The 25,634-nt window shown below is 41.1% G+C and overlaps 1 protein-coding gene and 1 pseudogene across 1 annotated transcript in view; both read right to left on the reverse strand.

The window, feature by feature from the left end:
- The window catches only part of TAOK1 (TAO kinase 1), a 134,835-nt gene that overhangs the window by 2,741 nt on the left and 106,460 nt on the right, over positions 1–25,634 (reverse strand). The window contains exons 15-19 of the mRNA XM_056127993.1: positions 24,587–24,715; positions 21,362–21,565; positions 16,520–16,759; positions 13,780–13,992; positions 12,352–12,534 (exon numbers count right to left, since the gene is read on the reverse strand). Of these exons, the coding sequence (XP_055983968.1) occupies positions 12,352–12,534; positions 13,780–13,992; positions 16,520–16,759; positions 21,362–21,565; positions 24,587–24,715 (969 nt within the window). The remainder of the gene's footprint in view (positions 1–12,351; positions 12,535–13,779; positions 13,993–16,519; positions 16,760–21,361; positions 21,566–24,586; positions 24,716–25,634) is intronic.
- LOC130036307 (uncharacterized) lies at positions 7,568–7,689 on the reverse strand (annotated as a pseudogene).

Genomic DNA, 25,634 nt, shown 5'->3' on the forward strand with positions numbered 1-25,634 from the left:
TGGCTCTGCACTCAAGGATCACTTCTGGTGGTGCTCGGGGGACCATATGGGATGACAGGGCTCGAACCCGGGTTGGCCGCTTGCAAGGGAAAAGCTCTACCCTGCTGTACTATGGCTCTGCCCTGAAGTTATGCATTTTTTCCCCTTTTATTCTGGGCCACGTCACATGGCTGTGCTCAAGGATTAATCCTGGTAGGCTCAGGAGACCATATAGGGTCCTGGGGATAGAACCTGGGTCAGGCATGTGCAAGGCAAGTGTACTATCTTTCTGGCCCTTGCTGAAGCTATTTTCCTTTTTCTATATACAGTTTAGGTTTGTTGCATTAAATTTTTTTTGGCTACACCCAGTAGTGCTTAGGAGTCAGTTCTGGCTCTGTGCTCCGGAATTACTCCTGGCAGTGCATGGGGGACCATACAGAATGCCGGGGATTGAATCTGGGTTGCAAGATTCAAGACCCTACCCGCTGCACTACTGCTCCAGCCCTTAAATGTTGCACTCAGTAAATATGTGCGGATTCATTTTCTGGGCTGTCTGTTCTAGTTCACTGGTCTTTATATCAGTTTGTTCCATTATCATAATATATGACTACTACTACTTTGTAGTTTACTTTTTTTTTTGGTTAGTTTCTAGTTTCACCTACATTATCTTTTAGCACTGTCCTCCCCGTTGTTCATCGATTTGCTCGAGCGGGCCCAGTAATGTCTCCATTTTGAGACTTGTTGTTACTGTGTTTGGCATATTGAATACATCACGGGTAGCTTGCCAGGCTTTGCCGTGTGGGTGAGATACTCTTGGTAGCTTGCCAGGCTCTCCGAGAGGGATGGAGGAATTGAACCCGGCTTGGCCGGGCTGGCTGTGCGCAAGGTAAATGCCCTACCGCTGTGCTATCACTCAAGCCCTGTAGTTTAATTTAAAAGCCAGGGAGTATGATGCCTCCACTTTCTCCCTTTCTTGCCAGATTATTGCTTTCATAAAATTCTAGAACTGCCTTTTCTATTTTCTTGGGAAAAGTCATTAGGATTTTCATAAAAATTTTCTCTGAATTTGTATTATTTCTTTAGGTAATAGGACATTTGTGGAGAGGCACACACCTAGCAGTGCTCAGGAGTAAACCTCAGCGATGCTCAGGGGACCATAATATGTTGCAAGTGATAAGACCTTGTATTATCTCTCTGGCCCCTAGGTGATAAGATATTAAAAATATATTAATTACTTCCATCTATGACCACAAGTTAACTTTTCATTTATACCCAGCAGTGCTCTAGGTTTACTCCCAGCCCTATATTCATGAGTCACTCCTGGCTGGGCTTGGGGACGATATGTAGTGGTAGAAATTGAATTCGGGATGACACGAGCCTGAAATATTTGTTTTTGGGCTACGCCCAGTGGTGCTCAGGGCTTACTCCTGCTCTGCACTCAGGAATCATTTCTGGCAGGTTCAGGGGACCATAAGTGGTACCAGGGACTGAATCAGGTTGGCCATGTGCAAGGCAAGCACATGGTGACTCCCTATTATCTTTCCACCCCTTGACTAATGTTTCACATTTCTGTTTCACTTATTTCTGCCCTAATTTTTTTTTCTTTTTTGGGGTCACACCTGGCGATGCACAGGGATTTCTGCACTCAGGAATTACTCCATGCAATTGTCAGTTGCATGCAAGGCAAGTGCCTTATTTTCCTACTATCTTTCCAAGACCCTTCAATTAATTTTTTTGGCCACACCCAGTTGTGCTTGGGTGTTGTTTCTGATAGTGCTGAATGTTGGGGATCAAACCCTGTATGCAATATTTTCAATTCTTTTTTGGGGGTGGGGGTGGGGACAAACCTGACAATGCTCGGGCTTGCTTCTGGCTCTGTACTCAGGAACCATTCCTGGCAATACTCAGGGGACCATACGGGACACCCAGGACTGAAAGTGGCTTGGCCATGCGCAAGACAGATGCCCCACCTGCTGTATTACTGCTCTATCCCTGGACTCAATTCTTTGATCTCTCTGTCCTAGCTTTTTTTTGGATGGTAGTGGTAGTGGGGCTGCATCTGGTGATGCTCAGGGATTACTCCTGGCTCTGAATTTAGGAATTATTCCTAATGGTTCCCAGGGGACCATCTGGGATGCCAGTGGTCAGCTGTGTGCAAGGCAAGTACCCTACTTGCTGTACTATCGTTCTGGTCCCCTGCCCTGATTTTTATTTATTTTTAATTGAATATCTGTGAGATAGACCATCACAAAAATGTTCATAATTAGGTTTCAGTCATACAATGACCCAGCACCCATGCCTCCACCAGTGTACATTTCCCACCACCAATGTCCCCTCTTTCCCTCTCGCCATCCCCCAACACCCCATGCTCCACCTCCAGCCTCTCTCTATGGGAGGCACTTTCCTTCTTGCTCTCTCTCCTTTTCCTTTCATACATTATGGTTTGCAATACAGGTACTAAGAGATCATCACGTTTGTTCATGGTATTCTGAATTTTTAACAAGGCGGTAAAGCTGGAGTGGTTTTTCAACTGGGTGGCTGCTTTGGGATGCGGATGTGGCTTCTGGAAGTACAGGAGGTGGGGGGGGGGGAGGTAGCCCATCCCAACTTCGAGAAAGTCTGGAGATTTTATTTTATTATTTATTTGCCTTTTTGGGTCACACCCAGCAATGCTCAGCAGTCACTCCTGGCTCTGCACTCAGGAATTACTCCTGGCAGTGCTTGGGGGACCATATGGGATGCTGGGTATCGAACCAGGGTCAGCTGTGTGCAAGGTAAACACCCTATCTGCTGTGCTATCACTCCGGCCCCAAGCCTGGAGATTTTAGTCACAAAACCCACATACCAGAACTTACAGGAGATTATGTCTCGGTGAGGTCCGCCCTGAGACGGTGGAGTCAGGCAAGGGGTATGGTGGTGATTTTGTGTGGAAGCAAGTGGCTGCCACTGCCCTGATTTTTATTTTATTTGCTTTGTTTGGGTCACACCCAGCAATGCTCAGGGGTTACTCCTGGCTCTGCACTCAGGAATTACTCCTGGCAGTACTGGGGGGACCATATGGGATGCAGGGATTGAATCCGGGTCGGTCATGTGGAAGGGAAGCTCTACCTGCTATACTATCGCTTTGGCCCCCGCTGCCCTGATTTTTAAATTTATCTTTTTCATAACTCCAGGGGTTACACACTTGCTTGTGATACTCATACATTTGTTTATAGTATGTGCCAGAGATCCCAAAGAGCAGAGCAGCTGTAATCACGTATGTGGGGCAGTGCTGAAAAATGAACTTGTGGCTTTATATACTTCAGGCTGGTAGGACTTATATACCTCAGGGCTGGAGCAATAGCACAGCAGGTAGGGCATTTGCCTTGCGCGTGGTTGACCCAGGTTCGATTCCCAGCAATCCATATGGTCCCCCAAGCACTGCCAGGAATAATTTCTGAGTACACAGCCAGGAGTAATCCAAAACTGCCGGCTGTGATCCCCCCCCCCAAAAAAAGGTTTATATACCTCAGTAGGAACTTTTCCCACTGTATTACTCCTAGACTTCCCCTAAATATAATTTCTGCTGCATTTCACAGAAAATGACAAGCCTGTCTCTTTATTTTCATTGATCTCCGGATACTTTTCTTTTTCTTTTTTTTTTGTTTGTTTTTTTGGTCATACCTGGTGGTCCTCAGAAGCTTACTCCTGGCTTATGTACTGGCTTTGCACACTCAAGGATCACCCTTGAGTTTGGAGCTTGGGGGGACCACATGGGGTGCTGGGAATCGAACTTAGGTTGACAGAGTGCAAGAAAAGCGTACCACCCTACTGCAGCATCTCTCCAGTCCCCTTTCTGATTTATTTACCCAAGAATTGTTCAGAAGTATTTTGTCTAGTCTTCATATGTTTGAACTATTTCTAGCTTTAATTTATATTAGTTTCTTAATTTTGAGACATGGGTCACATCTGGTACTGCTGAGAGAATACTCCCGACTCAGTGCTTGGAGCTGTTCCTGGTAGTCCTCAGGGAACCACAAGAGTGCTAGAGATAGATGTCTGGCCTCCTGCATGCAAAGCATGCACTATAGTCCAAAGACCTATCACCCTACCCCATCATATCATTTTTAAATATATATGGGCTAGGCCTAGTGATACTTGGTCTGTCAGTGTGGTGCTTGGGTCCAGTGGTTCAAAGAGGGTCATGTGATGCTGGGGATTAAACTCAGAGCCTTTCATTGTTAGTTATGTGCTTCTACTACCTTAAGTATCTCCTGGACTCCAGTTTATTTATTTTTGCTTTTTTGGTTACACCTGGTGATGCACAGGGGTTACTCCTGGCTCTGCACTCAGGAATTACTCCTGGCGGTGCTCAGGGGAAAATATGGGATGCTGGGAATCGAACCCGGGTTGGCCGCGTGCAAGGCAAACGCCCGACCCACTGTGCTATGGCTCCAGCCCACTAGTTTATTTTTGTGGTTGTTTCTAGCTTCATACCACTGTGATTAGAAAAGATATTTGGTAATTTCAACCTTCAGTTACAGTTTTGTTTTGTGTCCCAACATATAATCTATCCTTGAGGATATTTTATGTACTCACTATTTGTTTGATTTTGGACCACACACAGCAGACCTCTTGAGCTTACTCCTGGTTCTGCACTCAGGGATCACTTCTGAAGGTGCTTGGGTGGAAATATGGGGTGCTGGAGACGGACAATGGTGGGCTGTGTGTAAGGCAAGCATTTTACCCACTTTATTCACTGTACTATCTCTCCAGCCCCAATATTCACTTATTTTGGAAAAACTGTTTATGTCAATTAAATTCCTCTTTTCAATTACTTTACTTGAAGATACTGTTTCCTTGTTAAATTTCTGTCCAAATAACTTATCCACTGGTGGCTCACACTTGAATTTGGTTTAATAAACACAAATAGCAGAGCTGGTTAAGTGATGTGTTGACATCCACCACCATCACAGTTTTAGGTCTGTTAATAAGTGTGTTATATATTTAGATGTACCTATGTTGGATGCACAAATATAAACAGCAGTATTTTCTTGGTGGATTGTCCCTTTGTTTATTACACAATTCTGTATCCTATTAACCTTTTTAGAAGGTTGGGCATTCATAGCAATGCTCTGGGAGCTGAGAGATCACTCTGGATATACTCGGTTGACTTGGCTAAATAAATGAGTGCCCAGGCCCAGTGACATGATGCTTCTTAGGCCCAAGATGCAGTGCCAGGAATTGAACTCAGAGCCTTGTTTATGCAAGGCATGTGCTCCAGACCTTTAGACTATCAACCCAGTTCCTTTGAGTTTTTTAATATGAAGCTATTGTTTATCAGATATGAGGATAGCAGTTTATATTTTACTCTTTGGTTTACTGGCTTGAAAATTTTCATTCTAGGGCTGGGGATGTAACTCAGCAGAAGAGTACTTGTCTTGCTTGTGGAGGACCTGGGTTTGATTTCTGGCAAAGCAAAAAAAGAAAAATCTTACTCTAGACTTACGCTTAAGACTTTTATGAATTTCTCATGTGGATAATGAGAAAAACATATATTTAGAGATAAAAAAAATTAGAGATCCTTTTTTGGGGGGGGCTGTAGGGGTGATTTTGGCTATTCAGCAATCCTCAGATTTGAGAAGTGCTCAGGAGTCACACCTGGTAGTGCTCATGGAACCATGAAGTGTCACAGATCAAACCTGGGGCTGAGAGAGATAGTACAGAGGTCCCGTACACAGCTGAACCCCGTTCAATCCCTGGTATGGTTCCCTGATGACCATCAGAAATGATCTCTGGGAACAGAGTCAAGAGTAAGTCCTCTATACCATTGGGTGTGGTTCAAAATCTAAAATCAAACAAAACCAAAACCAAAAACTTGGGTCTCTCACAAGCAAAGGAAGATGCGCTCTAGCTCTTTGAATTATCTATGTCCCCAGGCTCTGCTTCTTTATACACAGAGCTACTCTGATTGAGTGGTGAGTTTAGATTATTCATGTTCAGGTTGATCACATTCAGGGTGGTTATCCATACATTCCAATCTTTTTATTCTTTGTTGTCTGGTTGTTTTTGTCTGGGGAACTATTCAAGGCATAACTGCATAATAAGGGGATGGTGATTTACTTTATTAAATTTTTCTCCTAGGCATCTGCTTTAGAGTTTTATGTTGCCATAAAGATTCTTTAAAGGGCTGGAGAGATAGCACAGTGGGTAGGGTGTTTGCCTTACATGAGGCTGACCCGGGTTCGATTCCCAGCATCCCATATGGTCCCCTGAGCACCACCAGGAGTGATTCCTGAGTGCAGAGCCAGGAGTAACCCCTGTGCATCGCTGGGTGTGACCTAAAAAGAAGCACTGTAGCACTGTCCTCTCCTTGTTTGCTAAAGCGGGCCAGTAACATCTCCATTGTGAGGCTTGTTACTGTGTTTCGCATATTGAATACATCACAGGCAGCTTGCCAGGCTTTGCCTTGGGAGTGAGATACTTTCGTAGCTTGCAGGGCTCTCCGAGAGGGGTGGATAAATCGAACCCAGGTCGGCCAGGCAGGCCATGTGCAAGGTAAACGCCCTACTACTGTGCTATCGCTCCAGTCCCAAAACGGTGGGGGGGGGGGGGGGGGGAGGGGGGATTCTTTAAGATAGTCTTTTTTGTGCTGGTACTGACTCACCATTTTTTTGGGGCGGGGGAAGAGTGGCAGATAGGGGAGTATTCAAGGCATACCTGCATGATAAGGGGATCATAAGTAGTGTTTCGGATCGAACCTGAGTTAATCACATGCAAGAAAAGTGCCCTACCTGCTGTGCTTTAGTTCTGACCATTTGTTTTGTTCTAATTTGTTTCTGATACTGTATTAGTATTTATCATCATTCTCAAAACTTTGTCCTTTTACTTTTTCCTTTTATTCTTTCCTTTAAAAGAACTCTTTTCAATAATTATATAGTGTAAGGTTGGTGGTTCTAAGTTCCGTTAGTTTTGATATATCTGAAAAAAACTTTATTTCATCACAACTAATTTTTTCTTTGTTTTTGAGTCACACCTGGCGATGTTCAGTGGTTAGTCCTGGCTCTGCACTCAGGAATTACTCCTGGCAGTGCCTGGGAAACCATTTGAGATGCTAGGGATCGAATCCAGGTCTGTCGCATGCAAGGCAAATGCCCTACCCGCTGTACTATCACTCCGGCCCCCTCATAATTAATTTCTTTTTTAAGTTTCTCAGTTTAATTTTATTTTTTAAACTTTTATCGAACCACTGTGAGATAGAATCATAATTAATCTTTTAAGGTAGATCACTGTTGGCTGGAAGGTTTTCTCTTTCCAGGATAATGGCTATCATTCCACCATTCTACTCCATGCTTACACGTCCCGATATAGTCTAATCAGGTTTTTTTCTTTTTGGCTTTTTGGGGTCACACCTGGTAATGCACAGGGGTTACTCATGGCTCGGCACTCAGGAATTACTCCTGGTGGTAGCTCAGGGGACCATATGGGATGCAAGGCAAACGCCCTACCCGCTGTGCTATTGCTCCAGCCCCCTAATCAGGGTATTTTTGAATGTTATTTATTGTATTTCCACAGCAGTCTTATGTTTCTTGGTAATTATAAAAAAAAAATCAGGAGCAATTAGGATGTTTCAAGCTCTAATCACGCAGAGACATTAATCACGAATCCTACAACTCCAATCATCACGTTCTATCTGCATAGAGGAACAGATAAGGATATCCTACCTGACGATCTGATTTTTGATAGTTTTGACTTGGGATAATTCAATAATAAAGTATCTAGGAACATTTATACAATTTTGGCATTTATTGGCTTACTGGGATTTTTCCCAGTGCCAGGAATTAAAATCAAGCTTTCTCAGACATGCAGAATTTTGTTAAGCTCAGTTTCCTGAACTTTTATTTTGGGGTATGTGGGGGTGTATGGTGGCAACGCTCAGGGGTTATTCTGGTTCTCTATTCAGAAGTGACCCCTAGTGGTGCTCCAGGGGATTATAGGCACAAACCAGAGTTAAGGCCCAAGCAGCTGTTTCCAAAGGGTGCCCTATCTCCTTGTACTCCAGCTCAGCTACCTGGATGGCTAGTTCTTTCCTTAAGTTTGGGAAGTTTTCAGCTATTGTTCTTTTGATGGGGCATTTGTTTTGGGGCCACAACAAACAGTGCTCAGGGTTTACTTCTGGCTCGATGCTCAGGAGACTGTCTGTGGTGCTGAGGATTCAAATGGTTGATTGCATACACGGCAAATAAATGCCTTACCCTCTGTACTATCTGTCCTACTGTCTTGGTTTGTGGCCAGGCCATGCTCAGGGACTACTCCTGGTTCTATGCTTAGGGAATCACTCCTGGTAATGCTCAATGAACCTTGCAGTTCTGGGGATTGAACCCAGACCTCCTCCATGCAAAGTATATGCTCAATTTCTGTATATTTTCAATATATTTTCCTTTCCTTTTTTTTTTTTTTTTGCAGGGAGGAGGGAGGTGGTGGAATGTGTAGCAGTACTTACGGCTTACTCCTGCCGTGCCATACTCACTGTATTCTCTCCAGTCCCTCCCTTTTTCTTTTATTTTTATTATTATTTTTTTTCTTTTTGGGTCACACCCGGCGATGCACAGGGGTTACTCCTGGCTCATGCACTCAGGAATCACTCCTGGCGGAGCTCGGGGGACCTATGGGATGCTGGGGATCAAACCCAGGTCAGTTGCGTGCAAGGAAAATGCCCTACCCACTGTGCTATCACTCCAGCCCCCCTTTTTATTTTCTTAAAGATGAAAAACTAAACACAAAATTTCCCATTCTTTAGTTGTAACCATCATTTAAGTGGGATAAGCTATTTTATTCAGTGATGGGTCATAATTACTTAATTTTATCTCTACTTTAGATGACAGCATTTTTAACTATTGGTAAATATGTCATCATATCATGAATATTCCCTGTACTTAATTTTTTTTCCACCTACTTAAGTACTGTGGTTGACCAAGTTGTTCATGATGCTTTGTTACAGGCATTAAAAATTCCAACAATAATCCTACCATCACTGTCATCTTCCTTCCACCATTGTCTCCATTTTCTAAACTGCCCCTCAAGACTGCTCCCGTAGCATATCAATGATAATTTATTTTATATTGCTTCTTACCATTAAATGTTTAACAGGATGATCACAAAATTATTTCTATAGAAGAAAATTTGTTAAAATTAAAAAAAGAAAATTTGTGAAAATTATTGCGTCTCATCACAGGACATTAAGTCCTGGTCTTGAGGTTTTACTAAGCTGTTGTTGCAAGTTAAACCTTTTTTTGTTAGCTGACATTAGTTGGCTTCTGTGCTATTCCCTGTACCTTGAATAAATTTTCCTTAGGATAAATTCTCAGAATCCGAATACTTAAACTTTCCGAAATGTTATTAATGGTTATGATAATGATACTACACCTGCTCCAATGGATGTAAGGGTTTTTTTGGTGGTACCTGGATCAAACTCAGAGCCATATACTCAATTATCAGTTCTAGGCCTACAGTGTTCTAGATTTTACAGAACAAGTAAACATTTGTTTATACTGTTACTGAAGACACTTATTAACAGTATTTAATTATCAACCACTAGGTGGAGCTAAAATTATAAAGGAATAGTTTTCTTAGACTATTTCTGAATTTCCATCTAGAGATAACTTTGTTTTGCTTTTATGGTTTGTTTTCTTTGTTCTGTTTTGGGGCCACACTTGGCAGTGTTCTAGGCTTATTTCAGAGGGTGCATGGGAGTTCAAACAGGGAGGGTAACTACAAAGCACTGTACTGTCTCTACAGCTCTATTTTTTGTTTCTATTTATTTTTCTTTATTTTAGGCCATTCTCTTTGGTGATATTCTGAAATATAAGAAACATAACTTTAGATTGAATTTTGAATTAAAAAGTTGAAATAAACCAGACTTATGAAATCTACAGGGACAAACTGGATTGTTTTTAAATTTTATCTTTCTATCTTTTGTATCTTGAATAAAAACATAATTTAGACAATACTTAGGGATAAGTACCTCTCAAACCAGTGATAAAAAATTGTTTCATACTAACAATATCATATTAAGATTAAAAAAATACATTTTACTGCTATCTCCAGGCTACTACTCCTGAAGATGCATGAGGTGCCAAGGAATGTGCTTCAGACCTTAACTCCATCTCCCCTGGCCACAAGAATACTCATGTTTTATTGTTTTGTTGGCAGAGGTGGCAGTGTTTGGAGGACCATGCAGTGCCCGAGATCAAACATGGGGCTCCCTCATGTAAAGCATGTATTCCAACCCTTTTAGTTATCTGCCATATCCCAAAAATATATTTTTAGGAGCCAGTGTTGGTAGAACTGATGTCTTAGGTGTGTATGGACCTCCCAAGGCTTAATCCTGGCACCAAACACAAAGAAAATATTTAAAAATTGAATAAAATGTTCTATATGTATCAGATGAACTATAGGAAAAAGAGGAAAATCTATAGTCCCTTCTTCTAGAAACAAAGACAACCTTTCAATGGGAAAGACAGCAAGTGTTAACTGGCAATGAAGCAAGGTACTAAAGACATTATTTGGAACTTTTGGCTAAGGAACTCTGACCCATAGCTCTGAATTTTGGAAAAGACTTATTTTACTAATTTTCATAAAAAATGCCTTTTTCTGGGTTGGAGCGATAGCACAGCAGGTAGGGCGTTTGCCTTGCACGCAGCCAACATGGCCAACACAGGTTCGATTCCCAGCATCCCATATGGTCCTCCGAGCACCGCCGGAGCAGTTCCTGAGTGCTTGAGCCAGGAGTAACCCCTGGGCATCACCGGGTGTGACCCAAAAAGAAAAAAAAAAAAAAAAGGTCTTTTTCCTATTTCTCAGGATCTTCTATCTACCATCCAGATCTTCCACCTACCATCCTTTTCCCAAAATAAAAAACATAATTATACACACACAGCTTTAACACCTTAAAAAAATGTGACGATTTCACTCTCTCACATATCTAGTAAAAAAAAAATATAACCCCCCCCAAAAAAAATACCCAACCAAAAAAAAAATCAAAATACCCCACCTAGAAGCAATCCTTTCTCTCTAGCTTTCCTTTTTCATTTAGTTTTTTAGTCATACACAGTGGTACTCAGGGATACCTCCTGTGGTGTTTTAGGGATAATACGGGATGCCAAGGATTAAACTACCATCAACTGCATGCAAGGCAAGCACCTTATCGGCTAATCTGCTATACTAACTTTCTAGTTCCCCAAAGTGAAGAAACTGGAATTAGAGATCTGGAAATGTAGTTCAGTGGCAGAGCACCTTTGAATCCGTGTAGCCTTGGGTTCAATCTCTGATACCTCTCTTCCCCAACAGCAATTTATTTTAAGTTTATCTTTTGCTTTTTGGGTCACAATGGTGATGCTCAGGGGTGACAGCATCAGAGGTGACAGGCACTGCACTCAGGAATTGCTCCTGGTGGTGCTTAGGGGACCATATGGAATGCCGAGGATTTAACCTGGGTCAGCTGTGTGCAAGGCAAGTGCCCTACCTGCTATACATGGAGCACTGGCTCCATGCCCCAACCCCAATTTAATAAAAAACTTTTTTTCGGTTTTTGTTTTTTGGGTCACACCCAGCGATGCTCAGGGGTTACTCAGGAATCACTCATGGTGGTGCTCGGGGGACCATATGAGATGCTGGGAATCGAACTTGGGTTGGCCGCATGCAAGGCAAACGCCCTACCCGCCGTGCTCCAGCCCCAATAATAAAAAAAACTTTTCAATTTAAAAAAGGGAGAAAAATTAATTAGAGCTACTCTCTTACAACTATTTTCACATAGACCATATTCTTTCTCTAACAATTGCTAATCATATTCCCTTCATGTTTAGAATTTATTAATTATAAGGTTCATTATCAAGTCATAATTTTATTTCTATTTATTTACTGGTTTTTGGGCCACATCCAGAGGTGTTTAGGGGCAATTCCTGGCTCTGTGTTCAGGAAACCAGTGGCAGGGTTGGGGACCCAACAGGATGGCACACATGCAAGGCAAGGACCTACCTTTTGTACTAGATCTCTGACCCCAAATCATAATTTTATCTTTATTTTATCTATTTTTGTTTTGGGGACACATCTGGCCGTTCTCAGGGCTGCCTCCTGGCTCTGCATTCAGGGAATGCTCCTAGCCGGGGTAGGGGTCCATCAGAGTTTCTGAGGAGTGAAACCAGGAGACTGTGTGCAAGGCAAGTGCCCTACCCACTTTAGTATCACTCTTGTCCCTCAAAAATCAAATTTTTAAAAGTAAAGGCAAACTATAGTTAAGAAAATATGGTACTGTGCAAGTAACCTCTACCAAAGTGAAAATATTATATAATATTTCTGATAAAAGCAAATGCCAGCACAAATAATTACTTATACCTTTTGTTCTAAGAGTGCTCTGCGGAGGGAGACTCTCTGTTCAAGCTCCCGAAGCTCTCGATCATGTTGAGCTTCAGCCTGCATTTTGATTTTGCTCTGATATGCATTCAACAGCTCCAGTTCCTGCTGCAGCTGCATCTTCAAAACCTGGCACTCTGCTTCCTGTGCTTCATCTAGTCGCAACTGAAAATAGAGAAAGAACAGATTCTATTATAAGTTATCTATTTATGACTTACTTAATAGAAAGAGGTGAGAGAAGATAGACTGTACTTTTCAATGATACACAATAGTTCTCTCTTGAATCATGGTGTAAACATCTCTGAAAAAGAAAGGAACAGTAACCAATGATGGCATTATGAAGATAAACAAGGGTACAAAAAAACCTAGTTTTTTCTTAAGAAAAATTCCAAACATAATTAGGTAATATGAAACAAGGAATCTCTTCTCTTCAATAGAAATAACTAAGAAACACAGATCAGCAAATTATAGCCTAAGGGTCAAAATCTGGGCAGCTGCCAGTTTTTGTTTTATTTTAGCTTTCCCCCCCTCCTGTTAATATTACTTTGTTTAAATAGCAGGCTAGTTATACATTCTCTATTGCCTACATCAAAACCTGCAAAGTGTGCTTTCTCTAGTTGCCCTCCCTCCCCACTACCTCTTTTCTTCTTTTTTCTAAATAAAATAAATTTTACTTCAAAACAATACTAGAGTGCCAGAGTGATGCTACAGTGGGAAGGGCACTTGTCTTGCACATAGCCAACCCAAGTTCAATCCCCAGGAACCTAAAAAGTCCTCCGAGCCCACCAGGAGTGATCCCTGAGTGTGGAGCCAGGAGTGATCCCGGAGTATTGCCAGGTATGAACCCCCAACCCAACCAAACCAAACCATCAACGATAACAACAGAACAGCCCATTAGTTAAGAATGGGTTTTCTATTTTGAAATAGTAGCCACACAATAAAACATTTTTGCTTTCTGGCTAAATAATGTCAACTTCTTTAAGAAAAAGTTTGCAAGTTTCTTGTATAGAAAATATTTTATGTTTACATTCAAATTTGACCACTTGGGGTTATAGCACTATCATCTACTTACTGCTTAACAAAGAAATCGCTCTAATTGTATAAGCTGTTGGGATATTACTTTTAACTTTCTAAGTTGCTAAGATATGTGCTAAAGAGAGACACTGCACTGGCAAAGAGCCATTTCTGAACCTCATGATCACAGAGAATTCTGTACCATGTCTATTTCCAAACAATGCTGAGAGTAGAAAGAATACAAATCCAAACAACTCTTTTCCAAGATATTGAAAACTATCCCTTCAAAGCAACTAGTATTTTAATTGCTGGGATCTCTGATCTCAGGAGTACTACACACTGCAAAGTATGCTTTCTCTCGTTGTAGATAAAATTTGCTAAATAAAACAAACTTACAGCTTGTGTGGAGAGCATTTCATTAATGCTATGATCATACTGTTCAGCCAAGATGGCTAACTTCCGAGTCTGCTCCTCTTTGAGTCGTTTCAGAACAGCTTTGTGCTCACTCTTTGGTGTAGTTTCCAGAAGGTGATTTCTTAATGCTTTGTACTGTCTGGTTTGAATTTTGCAGGTATCCTGAAACTGCTTTTTTATCTGGAGTTCTTTAGACTGGAAAAAAAAAAAGATTTTTACCACATACATATATTATATATCTGATGCTTACTGAAAATAAAGATTAATAGGAGAAAGGAAGAAGAAAACTAAAACGCAGAATCATAAATTTGCAGGTACTTTGTACCTGGCTACTGGGTCAAGCAATTGTAATCTAAGTATTTTTACAACAAAACTCCAAATTAAAATATTCAAAGAACTCACTTATCACCAAACTTCAGGTAATACTTGTTGTTTTACAAGTAAATTTAATGATTTTATAAACACTAAAACTAGCTTTGATTTGTGGCTGAAGAGACAGTACAGTAAGGTACATGCCTTGCAAACCTGCCCCCCCCCCCAAAAAAAAAACCCAAACTGAGTGCACTGATAGTAGAAAATTAAATTTCTTTTTATGAATCAAGTACAGTAGATATCAACCAGAGGGTACTTTTATCAGTTCCCTGTGGCATAAAGCAATTATATTTACTCTGTTTCTGACTTGTTTTGGGGCCACATCCAGAGATTCTCAGGACTTATTCCTGCTCTGTGCTCAAGAAGAACTCCTGTGTGGATGGCAAGGACTATATATATTGCTAGGGATTGAATCCAGGTTGGCCACATGCAGGGGAAGCACCCTACCCACAGTACTATTGCTCTGGTCCTTCACTGAAATTTTTTTTCTTTCTTTTTTGGGGTGGTGGGTGGCCAACGGTTGACTCCTAGCTTTGCACTCAGGGATTCCTCCTGGTGGGCTTGAGGGATGGGATGTCAGGGATCAAACCCAGGTGCCCATGTGCAAGGCAAGCACCTTACATGCTGTATTATTACTCCAACCCGCTTTAAATTTCTTTTAGTGACAATCTCAACTCAAACTAAACAGCCTAAGACAGGCCCCATAAATGTAGGGTAGTAGGAATTTACTAATACTATTATGATTGTCATTTCCATAAATGAACTAGGTAGAAATATATATAGTAATGGGTTACTCTTTAACACAACAAGTAAAATCTTGAAAGTCAACCAATCTCTCAAAGGTGAAACAAGTTATTATACGAAGGAGCAGACAACCTTTCCTGGGTTGGAAAAAAGAGAAAAAATGAACATGAACTATACAAACATTTCTTAGATAAAGTTAGTTCAGTTCAAAGACATAAATTTAGGACTTAGCTTTTAGTTTAGTACAAGATAGGTATTCTACAAATTCAGGTTAAAAAAAAAACTGTTTTTCTATAAGGCATACTGGTAAGACTATGTATGAATATATTTATTTACTCTATTATAGCAGAAAAGCTGACATTATTTTCCTTTTTTATTTTTTTCCCCCTAAGGGATTTTGTACTACACCCAGAGATGCTCAGAGATTACTCCCGGTTCTGGGCTCAGGAATTACTCATGGTAATGCTTAGGGGACCATAGGTAATGCTGGAAATTGGACCCGGGTCAGTAATGTGCAAAGTAAGCACCCTATCTGCTGTACTACTGCTCTGGTCCCTGAAATTTTTTTTTTAATACAAATGTTTTTAGATAGTTACTGACTGATTTGAAGTACAACAAATATATATATTTTACACATATTACCTGTCAAGGAAGAAGTTATACCCTTTCTCATGTTTTATACAAGCTAGGTCACATTTACACATATTTATTCTTTGCAGAATGAAGAAATATCTAATAAAAAAGACAAACATATGATGCCATATGTTTGTGGGGAGCTTATCTTACAACTAGCAAAGCCTGGGTTTAATACACAGCACCCCATATGAGCCTTTGAACATGTCAGGAGTGATCCTGGAAGGCAAAAATAAGAGTAATCCCTAAGCATAGCTGGGTGTGTCCCCAAAGCAAAACTGAAAAAAAAAAAAAAACCAAAAAACTTAAATGTCCTGGGCTGGGGAAATATCTCAAAGAGGTGGACTGTACATGGCACTCAGTACTACATGGCTCTTCCCAGCACCACTAGATGTTAACTCTAGTGGTCCCTGAGTTCTCTGCCTCTGACCTCTTAAAACAAAACAAAACAAAACACCTTTTTTGGGGGGGGGTTAAAGACATAAATCACATTTAGAACAGTTAAGATTCTAGGCCAAGGAGACAGCTCAAAGAATTAGTGCCCATGTTTTGCATGCAGAAGGTCTGGTTGAATCCCCAGCTCAAGGCACCCCAGCACCACCAGAAGCAACCCCCAAAACAAAGACAAAGAAAATAAAAGTAAAACTGTTTGATTCTAAAACTTAAAGACAACAGGTTGGTATGTTCACATATAAAATTGGTAGGGTTGAACAACTGGGTATATTAAAAGTAAGAATGTTGACTCTTATTTATGGCACTTAACAAAAAGTTACGTTTTGGCCATTTTGGTAGGCTGCTAATAAATACGTATCTAAGAATCAGTACCCATAGGAAGTCTACATCAAAACTAATCAAACACTCTTAAAATAAAGTTTATTAACTTTCTTTATGATAGACATATTAAGACATTCAATGTTTGCATCGATGTCATTTACTGCTTTTTCTTTGTTGCAAGTAGTTTCAGCTAAAGTACCTTTAAACTCTTAGGCTGCTGTCGAACCTCCATGACATGTTTTCGCCTTAGTTCACGTTCTCTTCGTTTATTATATTCCAGCTGATTAGTGAGCTCAGTTTGATGCTGTAATCTGATCAACTCACAGCGCATCTTCTGAATTGTATTGAGGTGGCGAAACTCCAATTCTTGCATGGATTCATGTTGTCGCAGTAACATGGCATGCTCTAAGTCCTTTTGAGTCTGCCTTTTATTTAACTCCTAATCCATCAAACAGAAAACAAAGGTATAAGTTACTGCTATATATTATCAGGAGAGAAAATTTCTAAGAAAGAGAATACTCAGGAAATAAAAGTCATCCTTTGCTATAATGGCAGCATGGTAAATACTAGAGGTTTACTTTACTACAGTAAAGACAATTGGTAGTGCATTTCTTCAGTTTATTCGTTACTATTTTATTTAATAAGCATAGATTCTATCTCAAGAGGCTTAATGCCCTTCTTTCTTACCTTCTATTATCCTCGTTTTTCCTTTTTTTGAGGGGTGAGGCCCACACTTGGCAGTGTTCAGAGCTTACTACTATCTGTGCTTAGGAATCACTCTTGGCAGAACTCGGGGAACTAAGTGGGTGTTAGAGATTGAACCTGGATCAGCCATGTGCAAGGCAAGTGCCTTACTTGCTGTACTATCTCTCCAACCCTAGTTTTCTAGTTTTCAAGTGGGGGCAGGAGCTACTCTTGGTGATAATCTACCAATAGGGTTGTAACAATTCATTTCTAGGGCCCAGTGATGTGGTGCTGCTCAGATTCAATAGTACTGGGAAGTATGATGATTGTCCTGATAGTGTCTGGGGAATCTTGAGGTATGAAGATTTAATTTAAGGTCCACATATAAGGCCTCTGATCTTGAAGCTATTCCTTGGGCTCTATATTTCTTTTTAAATTTTAGATTAAAAAGACTTAAGGCATCCTTTGAATTTTGAAGCCTTGAGTACACCTTAGATTGCTCGAGCGGGCCCAGTAATTTCTCCATTTTGAGACTTGTTATTACTGTGTTTAACATACTGAATACTGAATGGGTGGCTTGCCAGGCTCTGCTGTGCGGGCGAGAAACTCTCGGTAGATTGCCAGGCTCTCTGAGAGGGGCGAGGAATTGAACCCGGCTCTGTCGGGCTGGCTTCAAGCAAGGCAAACGCCCTACCACTGTGCTATTGCTCCAGCCCACACCTTAGAAGTGGCCTCAAAATGAAAGTCAAGAGGTTGGGGCAGGCACCAGAGCAATAGTATAGCAGGTAAGGTTGCTTGCCTGGCATGAAGCCCACTCAGGTTTGATCCAAAGCATCCCTTATGGTTCCCTGAACCTGGCAGGAACAATTCCTGAGTGCAGAAGAAGGAGTAAGCCCTGAGCATCACCAGGTGTGCCCCCTCCAAAGGGAAAAAAAAAAAAAGTTTGGTGCAAATTATTCCCAAACTACTTCATCCTTTCAGTGACATCTTCACTGTCACTGTCACTGTCCTCCCGTTGTGCATCGATTTGCTCGAGCGAGCCCAGTAACTTCTCCATAGTGAGACTTGTTACTGTGTTTGGCATATCAAATATCAAATATGTCACGGGTAGTTTGCCAGGCTTTGCCGTGTGGGCGAGATACTCTCAGTAGCTTGCCGGGCTCTCCAAGCGGGGCAGAGGAATCGAACTCGGGTCGCCCTTGTTGGCTGCGTGCAAGGCAAATGCCCTACCGCTGTGCTATCGCTCCAGCCCATGACATCTTCATTATATAAAAATGTATTTTTTTTTTTTTGCTTTTTGGGTCACACCTGGCAGTGCACAGGGGTTACTCCTGGCTCTGCACTCAGGAGTTACTCCTGGCAGTGCTCAGGGGACCATATGGGATGCTGGGAATCGAACCCGGGTCGGCCGTGTGCAAGGCAAACGACCTACCTGCTGTGCTATCTCTCCAGCCCCAAAAATGTATTTTTTGAGTAATGTATATTATAAATATGTAATGTGATTTTATCCAACATATATTATCAGTAAGTGCAAATCTTTTTAGCAGTTTCATAGTAAGCCGCTGCTTTGCAATACCATAATTTTTCTACTTTTTTACTTTATAACAATTTTGTGTATGATGCTGAGAATCAGACCCAGAGCATCCACCATGCAAGGCACGAGTTCTATCACTGAACTATATCCCAGGGGGAGTCACGGTCCTCCCATTGTTCATTGATTTGCTCGAGCGGGCCCAGTAATGTCTCCATCGTGAGACTTGTTGTTACTGTGTTTGGCATATTGAATATGTTATGGGTAGCTTGCCAGGCTTTGCCGTGCGGGCGAGATACTCTTGGTAGCTTGCCGGGCTCTCTGAGAGGGGCAGAGGAATTGAACCCGGCTCAGCAGTGCCGGCTGCATGCAAGGCAAACGCCCTACCACTGTGCTATCGCTCCAGCCCATGTGATAGTGCCTAAGGGGCAGTTTCCAATGTTGCTCAGGGGACCATGTGGTATTAGGGATAGAACTCAATGCTCATTAGAGCCGTCTTCCACATGCCCATTTTATTATTCCTTAGAATTATAGAAGTAGATCTGATAGGAAAATACAAAACATACATTAAAATTTAAAAGCTGGGGGCTGGAGCAATAGCACAGCGGGTAAGGCGTTTGCCTTGCATGCAACAAACCCCGGTTCGATTCCCAGCATCCCATATGGTCCTCCGAGCACTGCCAGGAGTAATTCCTGAGTAGCAGAGCCAGGAGTAATCCCTGAGCATCGCCGGGTGTGACCCAAAAAGAAAAAAAAAAAAAGCTGTTGCTACACGATGATCCAAGAAAGAAACATCTATTTATATACTCTTCCCAGTACTTACCCACATCACTAATAAACTTTAAATTATTCTTAGCTAACTGATGCCAACTATTTCAATTTTTAAAAATTACTATCACTGTCACGGTCCCCCGTTGTTCACTGATTTGTTCGAGCTGGCCCAGTAACATCTCCATTGAAACCTGTTACTGTGTTTTGCATATCAAATATGTCACCGGTAGCTTGCCAGGCTTTGCAGTGCGGATGGGATACTCTTGGTTGCTTGCCAGGCTCTCTGAGAGGGGTGGAGGAATCGAACCTGGGTTGGCCCGGTTGGCCGCGTGCAAGGCAAATGCCCTACCAGCTGTGCTATCGCTCCAGCCCAGCTTTAAAAATTACTAGCAAATTTAAACAATTGTGCTATATGATTTTACTTTTGGTTTGGGGGCCATACCCAGTAGTCCTCAGGGATTTATTTCTGGTCGTGCTTGAGAAATACATGTCACAACAGGAACAGAACTGGGGTAAACTGCAGGCAAGGCAAAGGCCTTAACCCTTGCATTATCTCTCTGGCCTTGAAGCTTATTTTAAGTCATTCTCAGAAACAAAGTTATGCTCACAGGTAGTATCCTAGATGAGAATTATTGTTTCTTTGTTTTGTTTTTGATCCATATCCGGCCACATGTTCAGGTGTTATTCTCGCTCTATGTTAAGGTGCTCAGGAGACCATATGAGATTCTGGGGATTAAACCCAGGTTGGCTGCATGCAAGGCAAATGTCCTGTCTACTGTAGTATTGCTCTGGCCCCAAGAACTATTGTTTTTATTCATAAACTGAGTTTGTACACTCCATTTTGAAGTTTCTTACATCCCAGTTTTTAGGTTATAGGGATCTCTTAGACTCTGGCCCATATTTCCAAAATAAAACTGGTTTATGAAAAAAAAAATTTTTTTAAAAGTCCAACTAAAAATCACATAATTACAAAAACTTCAGGGTACCCATTTTTGGATGATGAGACAATAATTTTATTAATTTAAATACATTCTTTTAAGAATTTAATATTTATTAAATACTTATAGGCAAGATAATAGGAACAGAACTTAAAATATGTAATTTTATAGATTATCTCTTATAGTAAGGAATGAGAGACTTCCCAAAACAACTGTGTTTAAGAGAAAAGGTTATAAAAACCATTTAAAGAAGTGAGGATGTGATAAGGAACAACTTTTTGTTTTGCTTTGGGGTCACAACTGGCTGTGCCCCGGGGCTTATCCTGGCTCTACACTTACTCCAGGAGGGCTCATGGGACCAGTGGGAGCAACAGAGCATCAAGGACTGAACACAAGTTAGCTGCTACAAGACAAGGGCCTTCACTGTTCTATTATGTCTTTGCTCTTGACACTTTTTGTTTTTGAATGAGGTGTAAAAAAAAAAATTTTTTTTTTGGTGTTTTTGGGTCATCCCTGGTGGTGCTCAGGGATTACTACTCCTAGCTCTTGAGCTTAGGGAGCAATCTTGGTAGGGGTTGGGTGACCATATGGAGTGTTGGGGACAAAATCTGGGTAGACACATACAAGGCAAGCATCTTCTTTACTCTGGCCCTGGAATGACATTTCTGAGGAAGCAGCATTTGAGGAGAAACAGTGAGAAAGTAGAATGGCTCAGTGGTAGAGTACATGAGGCCTGAGTTTGACTCCTAGCAACACACACACACACACAGACACACACACACACATGCACCACGCACACCATGTGTGTATCTAGGAAAAAGGGAAAAACTAGTACAAAACCTTGAGCCTCGGACTGTCATATTTTTAGGAGTTTTTTTTAGCATTCTACTAAATTTATTATGATCAATTTTTTGGGGGGGCGAGGGGTTGGGGTCACACCTGGCAAAGCTCAGGGGTTAGTCCTAGCTCTGCACTCCTGGCAGTACTCAGGGGACCATATGGGATGCCGGGGATAGAACTTGGTTGGCCATGTGCAAGGCAAACGCCTTACCTGCTGTACTGCTGCTCTAGCCCATATTTTCAGGAAAGATTTCGAATTCACATCATTTAAACATACCTCTCTGACAAGGTCCTGTTCCAAGTTATGGCGCCCAAGTAACATTCTTCTTTTAAAACGACGACATTCTAGCTCTAGATATTGTCTCTGACGTCGAAGAAGGTTAGCCTCTTCTTCTGCTTGAAAATGCTGTATATTCTCCTTCTGCTTTGAAAGCCACTCCTGCTTTTCTTTTTTGGGGGTGCTCTGGTTTTCATTCAGCTCCTGACAACATAAAAATAACTCAGTTCATAAGGCACAAGCACTGGAGTATGTGCCGGGCATTTGCAAGGTCCTGGGTTTTGATCCTGGTTATTATATGGCCCACCATATCACTGGTATCCTCTTTTACTCTACTCCTTAGCAAAATAATCAACTTGGTTCAAATTATGTAAAAATAACATTCTGATAAATTTATCACTTTTCAGTGAAGCAAAGTAAGTCTTTATTGAATAAAACTTACTTAGAAAGATGTGAGGGGAGAAAAAGAGAGGAAGTTCACGTTGAAGAGAGAATAGAGGTTTCTAAAGAGTGGAAAGGGCAAGCAAAGAGACACAGAGACAGAGATACCTGTTCAAGGGAGAACATATGCTTGAAGAACAAGCTTATTCTGATAAAGTGCTTAGCTTGTGATTTCTTTTGTTATTTTTGTTACTTTTTTCTGGTCACACCTGACTGTGCTCAGGGCTTACTCTTGGCAGGGCTCAGGGTGTCGTATGTTGTATTGAGGAATGAACCAAGGTCAGCAATGTGCACAGCAAGTGCCTTACCTGCTGCATTATCTCTCTAGCTTCAGCTTGGAATTCTTTAATGCTCAGAAATGAATGTGACTTAAAGAGGTAGGTAATATTTTCCTTTTTCTTAAGATACTCAATTAGATAAGAAAAAGAGAAATGAACACCAGAAAACACATCCTCCATTTGGCTTGTATAACTACATTTATGATGGCTCCTAGCTACAAAAGCAGATGACTAGTAAACAAAATAAAACACATCTTTAAGTACTTCCTAAAAGAGAAGACAATTCTTTCAGGTTTTTTGTTAGTTACTGTGTTTGGCATATCAAATACATCACGGGTAGCTTGCCAGGCTTTGCTGTGCTGGCGAGATACTCTCGGTAGCTTGCCGGGCTCTCCAAGAGGGGCGGAGGAATCGAACTCGGGTCGGCCATGTTGGCTGCGTGCAAGGCACGCTATCGCTCCAGCCCTCTTTCAGGTTTAAAAAAAAAAAATCAAGGGGCTGGAGAGATAGCACAGCGGGTAGGGCATTTGCCTTGCACGCAGCTGACCCGGGTTCGATTCCCAGCATCCCATATGGTCCCCTGAGCACCGCCAGGAGTAACTCCTGAGTGCAGAGCCAGGAGTAAACCCCTGTGCATGGCCGGGTGTGACCCAAAAAGAAAAAAAAAATCAGAGGTAAGGGGTAAGGAACTTTCCTGCAGTGGTATATGTGTTGCATATGCAAAGCACTGAATTCAATCCCTGGCACTACATGGTTCCCAAGCACTATGTTGTGCAATCTTTCTTCTTTGTATGTTTGTTTTTAGGCTACACACTTAGGTGTTCGGGGTTTACTCCTGGATCTATGTTTAGGGATCATGCTGGGTAGAACTCAGGGACCATATAGATGGAACTTGAGTTAGCCACATGAAAGGCAAGCACCCTACCTGCTGTATTATCTCTCCAGCCCATGGTGTGAAAAATCTTATTAATGAAGAACATTTGACATATGGACTCACGTCCATATATAGCAAGTCTTTCTAACACACACACACACACACACACACAAAATTAGGTTGAAATATGGTTATAACGCTTATAAAAGCATTAACATGAAAGATTACTTTTATTAAGATCAAATGATTAGTAAGAGTATGTTAGTGATATAAACCAAAAATTCTGTTTGTAAGAAGAATTATAAATTGAAACTAAGATGTTTTTTGTCCACTATCATTCCCTTTTCAGAAATTACATTGTAATAATTAGTTTTCTTCCAAGCTAGATTATCTTTGCTTTTAAAAAAAAAAAGCAACATACAGTGGCAAATAAAAAAAGTCATGCAGCCATGCAAGGAAATGTAACTCAGTGATAACATGCATACCTTGCAAACATGACATGTGGGTTTGATTGCTAGCATCACAACAACAACAAAAAGCAAACAAAAGAAATCCTTAAATTTTAATTTAAACTCTTAAACTAAAATCATCTAGCCATAAAAATTAACATGAACTTCAATTGAAGAAAGTGTATGAGCAAGGATACCTCTTCATTTTTTTTTAACTCTTTGTGTCACACCCAGCAATGCTCAGGGGTTACTCCTGGCTCTGCACTCAGGAATTACTCCTGGCAGTGCTCGGAGGACCATATGGGAGGTCGGGGATTAAATCTGGTTGGTTTTGTGCAAGGCAAATGCCCTACCCACTGTGCTATCACTCTGTCTCTGTCTCTTATTCTTTATGCTAAAGTCAGAAAAAGAATAATTTATTATAATATTCTGAGCAAAAAGAGAGGAGGGATGATATACTTTTTTTTTTTGGAGGGGAGGGGGCGGGAGCAGGGGTCACACCCGGAGATGCTCAGAGGTTATTCCTGGCTCGGAGCTCAGGAATTACTTCTGGTGGTGCTTGGAGGATCATATGGGATGCCAGGGATAGAACCCAGGTCAGCATGCAAGGCAGACGTTCTACCTGTTGTACTATCGCAACAGCCAGGGATACTGTACCTTTTATTTTTTTTTTGCTTTTTGGGTCACACCCAGCAATGCACAGGGGTTACTCCTGGCTCTGCACTCAGGAATTACTCCTGGTGGTGCTCAGGAGACCATATGGGATGCTGGGAACCGAACCTGAGTCGGCCGTGTGCAAGGCAAACACTCTACCCACTGTGCCATCACTCCAGCCCCCCAAAGGATCTGTTTAAAGAAAGAATTGGGTGGCTTTTTTTTCACAGCTCAAATATTTTTATTTCTAGTTGAGTCAGTTACTTAATAAACACATAGAAAAACTGAAATAATAAATTATATAATCTTAATTTTCAGATGATTACTTTTCACTCAATGGGAAATCTCAATCAGTTGAGGAGTAACAGACTATAGACAATATCTTCATTTGAAAAGGATGAATATCACCTAATGACTACCATCAACAAAATGAAAGTATTTTCTTAATGGATCCATGAGCTGGTCACCTTTGATTATTAAGTAACTAATAAGCAGACAATGGGCTTGAAAATTTTGATGAAACAAGTACCTCTTTAAGCTGTTCTTTTCGAAGTTTATATTCTCTTTTCTGGGACTCTAAAAAACTATTCAGTTCTTTCTTCTGCTGGGCTTGAATATGCTGCTGAAACTTCTTCTCCTCATTGGCCATCACTTTAGCCTATATGAAATTTTAAAATGCATAAAATTATGTAGATTCAAAGTCACAGCTTAATACCGATAACCAAGAAAGTATACTTTCCCCTCAAGAATATAAAACCGATTTCATTTTGTTTGTTTTTGGGCCACACTGATGGGGCTCATACCTTACTCCTGCTTCTACATTTAGGGATCACTCCCAGCAGGCTTGGGGGACCATATAGGATGCTGAGAATCAAATCTGTGTATAAAGCAAATTCTTTACCTGCTGTACTATCTTTCTAGCCCCAAACCAGCTTAAGTATTATAAAAAATAATAACTAACAAATTACTAATAAGCATTACTCAGCATCCTTATTTAAATTTCAGAGAAACAGCAAAATGAAACTCATCCATAAATACTGATCTTTCTCAAATTTTTTTGTTTTGTTTAATAGGAGTATGTCTTCCCCTAAAAGAAGTTATTTATAAATAAAATTAAAATCACCTTTTATCTATGTTAACATGTATATGAATAAATTTCATCTTTAAAGAAAATCTGACCTTTATTTTATATAGAATGTGAAAATTTTACCTAGTGGATAAATGTATCATTTTATTTTTTTTGGGGGGGGGCCTAACCTGCCTCTGCTCAGGGTTCATCCTGGCTTGGAATTCAGGGGTCACTCCTGGCAGTGCTCAGAGAACCATAGGTATGCTGAGGGTCAGCCACATGCTAGACAAGAGCCCTACTGCCTGTACTATCATTCTAGTCTTTATTTTTTATAATGTTGTATTCATACTAATTTTAAGATATTTAGGAAATTTAGAAAAACAAATTTTTTTTTATGTGATTCAGTCCCTGGTAGTGCTCAAGGCTTACTCCTGACTTAGTGCTCAGGGATGACTCCTGGTGGACTTGGGGAGGGTCATATGGAATGCGAGGATTCAAACATGGGCTG

The sequence above is a fragment of the Sorex fumeus genome, unplaced genomic scaffold, assembly GCF_029834395.1.
Source record: "Sorex fumeus unplaced genomic scaffold, SorFum_2.1 ptg000063l, whole genome shotgun sequence".
NCBI lineage: Eukaryota > Metazoa > Chordata > Mammalia > Eulipotyphla > Soricidae > Sorex > Sorex fumeus.